Source organism: Euprymna scolopes, chromosome 9 (genome assembly GCF_053919585.1).
Source record: "Euprymna scolopes isolate OS-2025 chromosome 9, ASM5391958v1, whole genome shotgun sequence".
NCBI classification, from domain to species: Eukaryota; Metazoa; Mollusca; class Cephalopoda; order Sepiida; family Sepiolidae; genus Euprymna; species Euprymna scolopes.
Window position 1 is genome coordinate 136,527,196 of NC_136490.1, and position 13,229 is coordinate 136,540,424.

The 13,229-nt window shown below is 33.4% G+C and overlaps 1 protein-coding gene across 1 annotated transcript in view; it reads right to left on the reverse strand.

The window, feature by feature from the left end:
- Positions 1 to 12,573, reverse strand: part of LOC145284864 (tRNA-uridine aminocarboxypropyltransferase 2-like) — a 42,055-nt gene extending 29,482 nt beyond the window's left edge. Inside the window, exon 1 of the mRNA XM_080133867.1 lies at positions 12,352 to 12,573. Within this exon, the coding sequence (XP_079989993.1) occupies positions 12,352 to 12,527 (176 nt within the window). The 5' untranslated portion in view covers positions 12,528 to 12,573. The remainder of the gene's footprint in view (positions 1 to 12,351) is intronic.
- Between the last annotated feature and the right edge of the window lie 656 nt (positions 12,574 to 13,229).

The window sequence follows — 13,229 nt, forward strand, 5'->3', positions numbered from 1 at the left end:
ATCAACTCTAGTGTTCTGACTTCCTTAATCCTCCCACATCTCTCATTATCCCTCACATGCCTTCCTTGAATCTGTTATGCCACTCAAAAACTGATGCTCCATTCACGAAAGATGGTCCAAAAGCAGCCTTTTTTTTTTTTTTTTTTATTGCAATTTCACCCCAAACAAGGCACATTGCTACTTTGATGTAGGGGGCTACTATCAGGGACATAAGCTACAGGGGTACTATGTGGGGAGTTGGGTAGCAAGATGTCGGTTCACATTACACTTGAACTTCTGCATGTCAGTACAGTTGGGGAAGCAGGAACTTGGAAGGGAATTCCAAGTCCAGTTGTTCTGGGGAAGAAACTATTGGAGAAGAAGGCTCTTACATCTAGGGATCTCAACTGTGAAGGGGTGGGATTTTGCTGCTTGTCGGGTTTGACAGGGATATAACGTCGAGGGGGGCACAAGTACTTGCAGTTCGTCAGAGTATTCACCATTGAAATACTTGTAGAACAGGCAGAGGGATGCTACATTAGGTCTATGGGACAGAGGTTGAAGCTTAGATGACAGTTCAGGACCTATTAGGTGGGTGACTCTTTTGAACCCTGTCTAGGAGTGAGAGACTAGTAGCAGATGCACCAGTCCAAATATGACAACAATACTCCATACCCATGTATGCGAATGGTGGCCTTATTGAGGTACAGGATACTGTTGGGTGTTAGTAGCTTTCTAGCACGGTAGAGAGAACCTACCTTTTTCACAGCAGTCCTGGCAATGCTCTCAATGTAATTAATCCAACTCATGTTTCCTGTGAACGTTAGGCCGAGAAGTTTAAAAGATCTACTTTCAGATAAAGAGTCTTTGGCCATTGCTATTGGTGGTAGAGAAGGTTTCTTGTAGTTATTGAAGGAAACAAGTTTAGTCTTAGCAGCATTAAATGTGACCATCCTTTTTTGTCTCCATTCCACTACAGATCGGAGGTCATCCTCTAGTGTTTTTGCCATTTCTCTAGATATGTTAATTTGTTTTCTTGTCGTGTCGGTTATAGAGAGTGGTGTTATCAGCATATATACCCATCTCACAGACAATTTTGTCAGGGAGATCATTTATGAATATTAGGAATAATAGAGGTCCAAGGATAGACCTCTGAGGCACTCCCACATTTATATCATGTTGTTTGGATGTACGACTATTGATGACAACCTGGATTTTTCTCTCATCTAAGAAGGATTTAATTATGTTAAAGATTCTTCCAGTAATACCGTATGATCTGATTTTCCTGAGAAGACCTTCATGCCATACCCTGTCAAAAGCCTTAGATATACCTAGAGCTCCCGCTCTACCCTTCCCTGCTTTGTCAAGTGAATGGTATATATGCTCAGAAATTACAGTTAGGATGTTTGCCGTGGAACGGGCTTGCCTAAATCCGTATTGTTGGTCGGTTAGAAGTTTAGCATCTGTAAAGTGATGGACTAGAGCTTGGTTAATAATGGACTCAAATATTTTGGCGAAAAGTGGGAGGAGGATACTGGGGCGATAATTTACTGGGTCAGTTCTTTCACCAGAATTTTTCAGCAGGCAGGAAAGCAAGATTGCTTAAGGCATTTATTGTAAAGTTTGGAGAGAACCGCGGCTACTTCAACGGAGCACTTTTTTAATAGCACAGCCGGGATGAGATCAGGTCCACATGCTTTTGAAGTGTCAAGGTTTTTTATGATGGTATGCACCTGAGATGGGGTGATTTTCAGATCGTCTAGTGTGGTGTCTGTCCGCAAAGGAAAGTCAGGGAGAGGGTGGTTTGCAGGTTCCAGTGTGGAGTTGGAGGCGAACCGACTAGCAAGCATGTTAGCCTTCTCGGTTGCTGAACAAACAACCTCATGATTATTGGATAGTGGGGGAATTGTTGATTGCCCATTATTTACTACACTGTTGTAGATTTTCCAGAAGTCACGGGTTCCTAATTTCTGTGCTTTGATGCGTTTTTTGTTGATTTCAGTAAATTCTCTCTTATCTGTCGCTATTTCTTTCTTACAGTTATTTCTGGCTTCTATATACTTCTGTCTGTTTGAACTGGACTTACGTCGGTTAAATCTGCGGTACGCATGCTGCCTTTGCGCGATGGCAGCTGTACAACTAGAAGTAAACCATTGGGGAGAGTGGGGCTTGCTATAAAACTTTCGCGTGGGGACATGTGCTTCAATTGCTGTTTTGAACCACTCAGTGGTCTCATGTGCGCACTGTTCAGCCTTTTTATAATATCTCGTTGTTTTGATTAATGGCTCTTCCGTTTTGGCTCTAGAGTTTAGTGCGATTTCAACTATTATCGCTACATGATCAGCATTTCCAAGTGGGCTGTGGGCATTCGTAACACAATCATCGGGGACTGTGGTCAGATACAGATTTAACAGTGATGAGTGTTCTTTCTAATCAGGGAAATGGGTTGGAAACGTAACCGTCTGTGATAGGGAATGAGTTATTGTGTATACAATAATCAATGGGATAATACCGTAGTAATAGTTGGTATTGGAGATTTAATAAAGCGTCTTACTAAAGGGGGCGATTAATAAGGAATTTGTTTATGTTGGACTTGAAGACATCCGAGTTGTAGTCAGGTAGGAAACAGGCAAACGGAAGAGAATTCCACAGGCGTGCACTTCTTAGAAAGAAGCTTTGTTCATGGAATCTACGTTTTGATTTAGGCAGATAAAGAGTGGGGAAAATTACTGACAGTGGTTTTAGCTAGATGGGTGTTTATCGGGAAAGATTGGCGAGGGGGGACCAGAGATTGGCGCTTGGGCGAGCACTTGCCATGGAAATAATGATAAAACAAAGACATGCTCGCAATGTCTCTTCTGTGGGAGAGAGGTTGCAGGGAAGAGAAAAGGGCATCCCCACTAAGCCAAACAGAGAATAAGTACTCTTTATGAACATTCTCCCCTTTTCTCTATTTATTCCAATGCCATTTTGAAAGGTGATAACACATAAAAATGAACTTTTTTGAAGATGCACATTCAATCTAGTCTAAAAACTGCCAAAGAAATACAAAAGTTGGACATGGTTCTATTCTCAGAGGGACAGCTATATACAACACAGGAAGCTCTACAACCTATGTATGGTTCACAACTGATAAAACTCTAAAGCCACTGAAAGCTCCATACTCGGGCCCACATAGGGTCATCCAAAGACAAAAACACTTCCAGATCAAAACACCATCTGGAGAGAAATTTTAGTATTGATAGAAAGACTGAAACTAGTTAAATTCCCTGATACCAGCAACAATGGTGACACTGGTGACAAAAACAAACGGTAGACAACAAACAAAAACAAACAGTAGACAACAAACAAAAATACTTCAGGAGACAAGGAATCTTAAACACAGGATGAACAAGACACACCACAAGAACCTACTGTCACATGTTCAGGCAGATGTGTTCGTTTTGTGAAACAATGATCATATTTACTACAATTAAAAGGAGGCTATAATAAAAATTCACCTCAAAAGTTTCATAATAGTAAGAAACCTAAACAGGCTCCACCAGTCACCAGTACTTTAACATGAGGTTCTTGCAATAGCTCCACTATTTCGGTCGGCTATGTATTGTGAAGAAAGCAACAAACTCCGAATCGGATGTTTACTCGGCGGCTGTCACAGACAAAATGTGTAAATATATATCACTACTTTCCAAAACAGAAAAATAAAAATTAATTACCCAATAAGAGTGGGACGCGATAAAAGTAAACTTTAACAACTAACATTTCTGTGGGAGCCGGTAAGAATAGATAAAAACCCAGGATTTTTGTAAACAACAGAAGGGAAACAAGACAGGTGCAATCAAGCAAGAAGCCACCTATTAAAGCCAGCTAACACTCCTCTTTGTGACCGCTATTCAATCAACAAAAAGAAACAAGGAATAAATACTTTTTTATGAATATTCTCCCTTTTTCTCCGTTTATTCTAAAGCCTTACTTTGTATTATTTTGAAAGGTGATGACACATGGAAATTAACCTTTTTGAACACGCACATTCAATCTAGTTATTTGTTGTTGATAAAAGTTATTCAAAACTTAAACGCTCATAGTTTGTTTTGTGTTAAATGGAGTTTCTATTTCTTGCTTTTTTTATATTGTAACATGCAAAACAAGCTATAAAACTAATAATCTAATAAAAAACAAAAAAATGAATAATGTGGCAAAGAAGTGGGTGCTCATTTTATATTAAATTTATATAGGAAAGTAATTCCCCATTCTAAAATGTCAAATTATTTTTTAAAAATTCCTTTTATATTATCTTTAAAGACCTTTGAAACATGTTAGCCCCCCCCCCCAATAAATAAATAAATAATATAAGATAAAATAAAAAAGTAGATTTTGATTTCTTTTTAGGAGATAAACTACACTGGGTTAGGTTGTACCCCCCCCCAAAAAAAAAAACTGGATTTCTATCAGTATTTTGTTTATTTTGGGACTTTTGAAACATTGACTTGCTGAAGACGGCTTCCGTATTTGTTGAGAGGTAACAAATAGATTTCTTTAGTCATTTTAAGTAAAAGCAATATTACTTATTACTTAGGTTTCAATATTACATATTGCCTACGCTTACAATGGTTAATTTTTTAAACAAAAAATACTATTTAGCGAAAAATAATTCGTTTGGCAATAGTGCACATCATCAAATAATTCTCTGGAATTTGTAACGCTAAAATTGGATTCTACCTGTTGAAAATAGTAATATATCCAAAAAACGAAAATTCATCGAGTAGAAGAACTTTTTTTTTTTTTTTTTTTTTTAATTAAAAACAAAGAAGTCTATTGTTATGGATTGAAAAGTACGGTGGCCATAAATTGTGAAACAGGGGAGATAAGTCAGTTAAAAAAAAATTAAGAAATAAACATTTCCAAAATATTAATTTACTTAAACAACACACAACAAAAGAAGCAAGTTAATTAAATTAAATAAAATTTAAAAAAAAATCAATTGGTCGCTTAAGCAACGAAACTTCTTATGTATTGTATTGAAAGAGTTCAATAAATTTATTGTGAGATTTTCATCTATTTTCCGGGTTTGTATTACTGTACACAGATTCGAAAAAGTTGTCCAAAAATATATATATACAACAAATAAATGTTATCAAAGGCAAGATAAGTTATTTTCTACCTAACTGGATATGTTTTTAATGTTTTTATTTAATGTAACATGTTTATTCAGCTCGAAAAACAAAGTATTTACCGAGGTATTGTAAAATTTAAAATGGCGGCCGACTCTCTCTTTGACACGGTAAGTTTGGGAAAAGGAGTTAAAAATAAAAAAAGTATGCAAAATACTGTTAAACCCCACCGAATATATGTCAGCCTATGTCACGGTAATATTGAGCGAGTTTTTAACCGTATTTTGTCTAGTTTTTTATTTATAACTTCTTTTCCCAAACTTACCGTATCAAAGAGTCGGCCACTGGCCACCATTTTGAATTTTCCAATCGGTAAACATTGTATGTTTTTAAAGCTGAATAAACATGTTACATTAAATAAAAACATTAAAATATTATCCAGTTTGGTATAAAAATAACTTATCTTTCCTTTGATAACATTTATTTGTTATATATTTGTTTTTTTTTTTCAAATCTATGTGTATAGTAATACAACCCCGAATTAAATTAGTTAATTAGGCTCATGTTGACCACGTGTGTAATAATAATAGCAACCACGTGTTAAATACTAATAGTGACCACGTGTGTATTTATTTGCGTAGGCGAAAAAACAAAAAACAAAAAGAAAACAAAACAAACAAACAAAAAAAACAGTTGTACATTTTCGGGAAATCACGCAAAGAAAATTTCAGTAAATTGCTGCATTTCATTTTTATAAAATAAATAAATAAATAAGTATCCTAAAAACTAGAAAAATAGCAAACAAAAAATAAACAAAAACAAAGCTGCAATTTTTTGTACTTTTTTTTAAAGATCGTATTTAAGTTAAGGTGCTTGTTTACGATTAAACTACAAAATTTGATCAAGTACATCATTTTTTTATGCGTAAAAAGTAATTTTTACGAAAAATTGTATATTTCATACAGAATCAGAATATGGCCGAAAACGGGGGAAATTGAATGATCTCCCTTGATTTTCGGAGTCAGCAACGTTAATGATTGCCTTCGATTCTTTTAAACTATAACATCTATACATGTTTTTTTTAAATAGCAGATGTTCTACTCGACCAAACTTCGTCATTTTTGGAAAATGACTATTTTTGAGAGGTTTGTATTACTATACACAGATTTGAAAAAGTTATCAAAAAATAAATATATAACAAATGTTATAAAAGGCAAGATAAGTTACTTTTCTACCTAACTGGATATTTTTTTAGTGTTTTATTTAATGTAACATGTTTATTCAGCTCGAAAAACATAGGATGTATTGGAAAATTAAAAATGGCGCTTGACTCTCTGTTGAACACGGTAAGTTTGGGAAAATAAGTTAAAAATAAAAAACTAAATAAAATACTGTTAAAAACTCACCGAATATATGTCCGCCTTTGTCACGATAACATATATTGAGCGAGTTTCTAACAGTATTTTGTATATATATATTTTTTTTAATTTATTTTAACTCATTTTTCCACACTTACCGTGTTCAACAGGGAGTCCGGCGCCATTTGTAATTTTCAAATACATCGGTAAACACTGTGCTTTTCGAGCTGATGTTACATTAGATAAAAACACTAAAAAATTATCCAGTTAGGTAGAAAAGTTACTTATCTTGCCTTTGATAACATTTATTTGTTATATATTTGTTTTTTCTTTTGACAACTTTTTCGAATCTATGTGCATAGTAATACAACCCCAAACACCTATTTAAATTCAGTTTTACGGTATGTTTTGTTTATTAAGTTGTACACAATAATTGGGCATGTTTTACAATAGGCAACAGAACGAAAAGTGGTAAATATACAACAAATAGACCTACCGACGATACATTGTTTGATTTGCATATTTTTTGAACGATTGTAAACAAATCCATTTTTTTTTTTTTAGTGTTTTAACTATTTAAAAAGCGTCTATTCTAGGCACGGCCAAAACAAAGAGGGAGTAATTATTTTTTGACAAAGTTTCTCTTTAAAAATCTACCAAAATCAAGTAAATTTTCACCGATTATTAAGTAAAGAATGAACTTTATAATTTATATATATATATATATATATATATATATATATATATATGATGATGAAAAAAAATGGAAATAGTATTCCGACAAAATAGAGAAATAAAAAGGAACAAACCGTATTATGTGTTCATCAACGTTTCGTCTTTATATATATATTTTTGCCAAAAAAAAAAAAAAAAAAGAAAATTTTTTTTTTAATTACACTTTCACCCCAAACAAGACACATTGCTACTTTGATGTAGGGGGCTACTATCATGGGCATAAACTACAGGAGTACTATGTGGGGAGTTGGGCAGCAAGATGACGGTTCACGTTACACTTGAACTTCTGCATGTCAGTACAGTTGGGGAAGTAGGAACTCGGAAGAGAATTCCAAAGTCCAGTGGTTCTAGGGAAGAAACTACTGGAGTAAAAGGTTTTCTTACATCTAGGGATCTCAACTGTGAAGGGGTGGGACTTTGCTGCTTGTTGGGTTTGTCGGGAGTATTTACGTCGAGGGGGTACAAGTGCTTGCAGTTCGTCAGAGCATTCACCATTAAAGTACTTGTAGAACAGGCAGAGGGATGCTACATTTTGTCGATGGGGCAGAGGCTGAAGCTTAGATGACAGTTCAGGATGACTCTCTTTTGAATCCTGTCTAAGAGTGAGAGACTAGTAGCAAATGCACCAGCCGAAATATGACAACAATACTCCATACATGGGCGAATGGTGGCCTTATAGAGGTACAGGATACTTTCAGGTGGGTACAAATATGCTTAAAACAAACAGCTGAAACTAAACAAAATACATTGTATTGTAGGGAGGGTGAGGATTGTAGAAAAAAAAAAACAAAAAAACTGCGCACGTATCAGATTTAAGGTTGAAAATCCGAATTTTGAATGTCTTATTTTTTATCTTGTGTTCAAAGTGTGAAATTCGTTGAATATGTTAATAATGATATATTTCAGATTAGCAAAAGAATATATATATATATATTTTCATTATTTTTGCGAAAAACACTACTTTTAAATCTTTGAAAAATAAATTAATAATTTTCTTTTAGTAAGCCCAATAATATACCATTAATTAGGAAATATTTTGAATTGATACCAAAGAAAAAAAAAAAAAAAGAAAAAAATTGATAAATTGTGCATTTTTGCTAAAAATATTTCTTTCTGCAATTTCTTGTTTATTCACTTAACACATACAACGCCTAGCATTCCCCAAATGGTCACCCCTCTGGTATTGGCCAGCCTCATCATTGCTTAACTTCAGGGATTATGTAGTTAACATATATATATTTATTTCGCTTATGAAAAAAGAATTAAATCCTTCACTTAATCATCAAATCAAACATAAAAAATACATGGCTAAATATAGTTTATTTAGTCCTCTCCTCCGGGCCTCAGTACTTAATTTTAAACTATCATTAAATTTTGTATTTTTTAAATTTCGCTATGCAAATCTATAGAGTGATATAAAAAGTTGGAATTATTTGAAATTCAGATACTCATGTTATAATATTTTTGCATTTTTTTATAGTAAATAATCCTAAATCTTATTTAGACAAAAAAAAAAAAAAAATTAGTTCAAAAACCTTTTAAAAAACATGTTAATGTTTTAGCGATCGAGACTAAAATGGCGGTAAATGGTGTGGTATTGGAAAATTTTAAATTCTATTAAAAATAGAAAAAAGTTTTATATTATTCTGCTTTTCATATGATAAGATTCAGGCTTTTATCTTTCTAGAGAAAAAAATTGCTCAAGAATGAATTTTCATTCGTTTTAAAAACAACAACAACTACTTATCTATTTTTCAATTCTTTGGTCGTGCCTAATTTATTCTGCTCGAAAAACATGTAGTATTACCAGAGAACAAGAAAAATGGCGGACACATCTTTGAAGTCTAGATAATCACTCAAAATTAAACAGAATAATGGTAGAAACCATACCAATAAATCTTACTGTGACATTTATTAGTGGGTTTCTACCACCATTTCACTTTAGTTCCTATTTTTAAGTCACTGTCAAGACTTCAAAGAAGAGACATCGCGGCCATTTTTCTTGTTCTCACATAGCGTTCACGGTTCAACGCTACTTGTTTTTCGAACCGATAACCATTTTAAAACACCAAAAACGGCGGACGTACATGACTGCTACCCCTATAGCGAAATACGCATCGGCTTTGATGTTGTACGTTGTTCGACTGAGGGAAAAGTTATTATTTTTACGAGGAAAGAATTTTTGCATGTGTGGCCTATTTTTTATTTTATTTTATTTATTTTGGCTTGAAATTTGCGCATGATTTTTGTTATTATGATTTTATGTGTTTCTTTTTTTTTTTGGATGGATATTTTTTTTTTTTGCTGGAGTCGATGTAATTATTAACAGGAAAATTAGTGAAAGTCAAAATGGAATTCGCGCTATTTTAAAATATTATTTTCAAGTTTAATTAATGTTTTACGATACCTGCGTTATTTTTTATTCCAACATTAGGGGAGGCAGGCATTTAAAACATTAAACCAACGGTAACATAAGTGCATAAGCACCAGTTTTTTTGAGGGGGTTGTTTTGCTTTCATTTTATTTGTTTGTTAAATCCGGCAAAAAAATAAAAATAAAATAAAATAATAATAAATAAATAATAAAATAAATAAATACAATAAAATAAAAAAAAAATAACAAATGAATACAAAAACAATAATAAGAAAAGAATCCGTAAAGTTCAAGCGAACTTGAAATTTTTATTTTTTATTTTTAAAAATAAAAAATAACGCAGGTATCGTAAAACTTTAATTAAACTTGAAAATAATATTTAAAAATAGCGCGGATTTCATTTTGACTTTCACCAATTTTCCTGTTAATAATTACATAAACTGCGGCAAAAAAAAAAAAACAAATATAATCATAAAATGCGCAAATTTAAAGCCAAAATAAATAAAATAATAATAATAAAAAAAAAACTAGGTCACACATGCAAAAATTCTTTCCTTGTAAAAATAATAACTTCTCCCTTAGTCGAACAACGTACATCGGAGCCGATGTAATTCGCTAGTGGGGTAGCACTTGTGTACGTCAGTCAGCCCCCAAAACTTATCCAGTTGGGTAGCAAAGTAACTTTGATAACATTTGTAATATATTTATTTTTGACAGTATTTTCGTACCTTTGGATTATAACAAAATCGTTTTTTTTTTTATTTTTATAGATATACATCCATTTGACAGCCATCAGAGTTAAACACTAATTTTACGTAGAAATAAAATAAAAATAAAGTTGTTATGACATTTGAGTGGCGTACACAACTCGCGTTATAGCAATGAGATTGACTCACAGCCCCCCCTTTTTTTTAAACAAAAAAGAAAAGTACTTAAAAATGTCCTTGGCGCAATGACCCTGTCCCTCTCCTACATGCAAAGTGGAATAAACCATTGCAGTAGTGAGTGCACATTAACAAGACCGTATTTGTAAACAGTTTTAGCTTACAAAAAACAGTTTTGTTATAATTTTAATTTCTAAATCATCTGTGTTGACTTACCAATGAATGCGGTTTGTAATTTCTAGTCTAAAAATAAACCAATTACTACAAAAAGGTTTTATCAAACCCAACTTGGGTTCAATTCGGAGATGCAAAATCCTATTTTAGTCATGTAAATTATTTACTTTAACTTAAGCCATTACATGCATGACACTAGGTTTTCATCGTATACGCGAAAAACGCCAAAATGACAAGTTAACGGAAAACAGTCGTCATCTTTACAAACACATCAAGAAAGGAGCTAGCTAAAAAAAGAACGTAACGACAATACAAGATCAATTTCTGGCGCACGTATGGAAGCGGTAATCCTGTGAATCCTCCTCCTCTGTATTTTTTATTTTCGGCTTTTTTTTCAATCTTTTCAGCGGATTATTATCGAATGGACATTAGTCTATCAATGATAGAGTCTATCATTGATAGACCATCATTCGCGAAATTTGGCCTAAAAAACGCCGAGTGGTTCTAAAATGGTGATCAATTTACTAGAACGTTGGATTAGAAATTAAGCACTCCCTACAAATATATAAATATTGACTTATTTCTATTTTTTCCTTTTCTTTTTTTTTTTTTTTTTAATAATCTGGTAGACTAATGTCGGTACTCATGCAGAGAGTGATCCGTGCTGAAATAATAACGTTATTATTTAAAAAGCCATTCTTAACATGGAGAGGGTGTTTTGTACCTATTCTGTACTTTAACCTTACAATTGAATAAAAAAAAACACACACCATAAAACTTTAATTAAACGTGGAAATACGATTTAAAAAAATAGCGTGGATCACTCTCTGCATTAGCACCCTAATGTCCATTCAATAATAATCCTCTGGAAAAAAAAAAATACATAGGGTTATCCTGTTCCCAATGAGTAATCGTCCTAGACTTTGTAAAGATGGCAACTATATTTTTCCACGAGTTTTAATTTCGGCGTTTTTTCACATGTCCAATTAAATTGGCTATAACTTTATTTCAAATGTTAATATTTATTTTGGTGCTTATGCACTTATGTTACCGTGCTGTTTTTGAAATAGTATTTTCAAGTTAAAGCCAAGTTTCACGATATCTTTATTTATTTATTTATTTATTGGTAGGTGGAAGTACAAAATAGTTCAAAAACACCCTCTCCATGTTAAGAATAGCTTTCAAAATAATAACCTTATTATTTCAGCACAGTAACAGGAGTACATTTATTTGTATTATTAAAAATATTCTTTAAGTAAAAATAAGTTGTTCGGGAATAATGCCGAGAGCAATTTGACTCTACATAATTTACGAGAGTAAAATAGAAATCAACTGAAGTATAAATATTTGTTTTTATTATAATTAAAACACGAGCTGATGGTGGCAGTGGTTAACAACACGGACCGGTGATGGTTGATGTGCGTGGTGGTGGTTGGTGCGCTAAGTTCGTTCCACAGAAACACTTAGGATGTTGTCCATCTTCACGTGGGCTCTCCTTTAAGTATCCGATGTCCGACTACAAAGGTATCGGAGAAACCAATGCCAACAATAGAATCACCTGATTCATACGAAATGAAAGAATGAAAATAACAAACTCGAACGATAAAGTTTGTTTGAAAAAAATAATCAAGAAAAATAACAAATTAGAGTGCGTGCGACTGCCGACTACACACACAAAACAGTTGACATCACGTGGATCAAAAGTATTACAAAAATATTTATAAGCTGTCCTCTTACCAACAACGCTCGCAGGTTTCTCGCTTAGTACTGGTGGTAGGTTCTTCGTTAGCGAAGTGATAAAGATCATCTAAAAAGGATTCGGTAGTTTCGTTATTGTCATCCATTAGAAAATTGTGTTTACTGGAAATGTGCGGCCAAGTAGAATCAAACGGGCAGACAATCGACTTTTCCATGGTTCAAGGGCGATAACTCTTCTTAACTAATCCTTTTCAATTATGTTGCTGAGGGCTTGATCCAAATTGCCGATGATTTGTATTTATTATCTGATATTGTTCGGAAAGGGAGATAACTGTTGTGAGAGATCTAAGCGCTTCTTCCTCACATTTTTGCCGCCCCGCGGAAAGGGACATAGTGGCAAAAACCGCGCGTCGCAAGGGTAAGATCAATGATGGCAAACCCTCGAGGCTATGATGGTCTTCCAATCATACCTTACGCCCAGATACTTGAGGATTGATTGGGCTACCCCTTGTGCTTAGCTTTGCATTATTCAGGAAGAGCTCAATTCAAAAATCGAAATACTGAATTTAAAGTAAAAACAATGGCATCTATTTAATTGTCATGCCACAGTAATGAACATATCCCAAAATTACGAAAATCGATGAGGTAGAAAATTAATTATTAATGAAAGTAATTTTCGAAGACAGCGAAAATTAAGTTTTACTAAAAAAAAGGAAACAGAGAGTTCGACTTGTAACAAGGGAGGTAATTATTTTCTAAAATCTTAGGCCAAGTTAGCAAAACTTAATTTTTACTAATTGTCTTCTAACACTGTTTTCATATATAATTATTAATTTTCTACCTTATCGTTTTTTTTTTTTTTGTAATTGTTGGATATGTTCATTATTGCAACATGACTTGTTGTATTAGATGAGTAT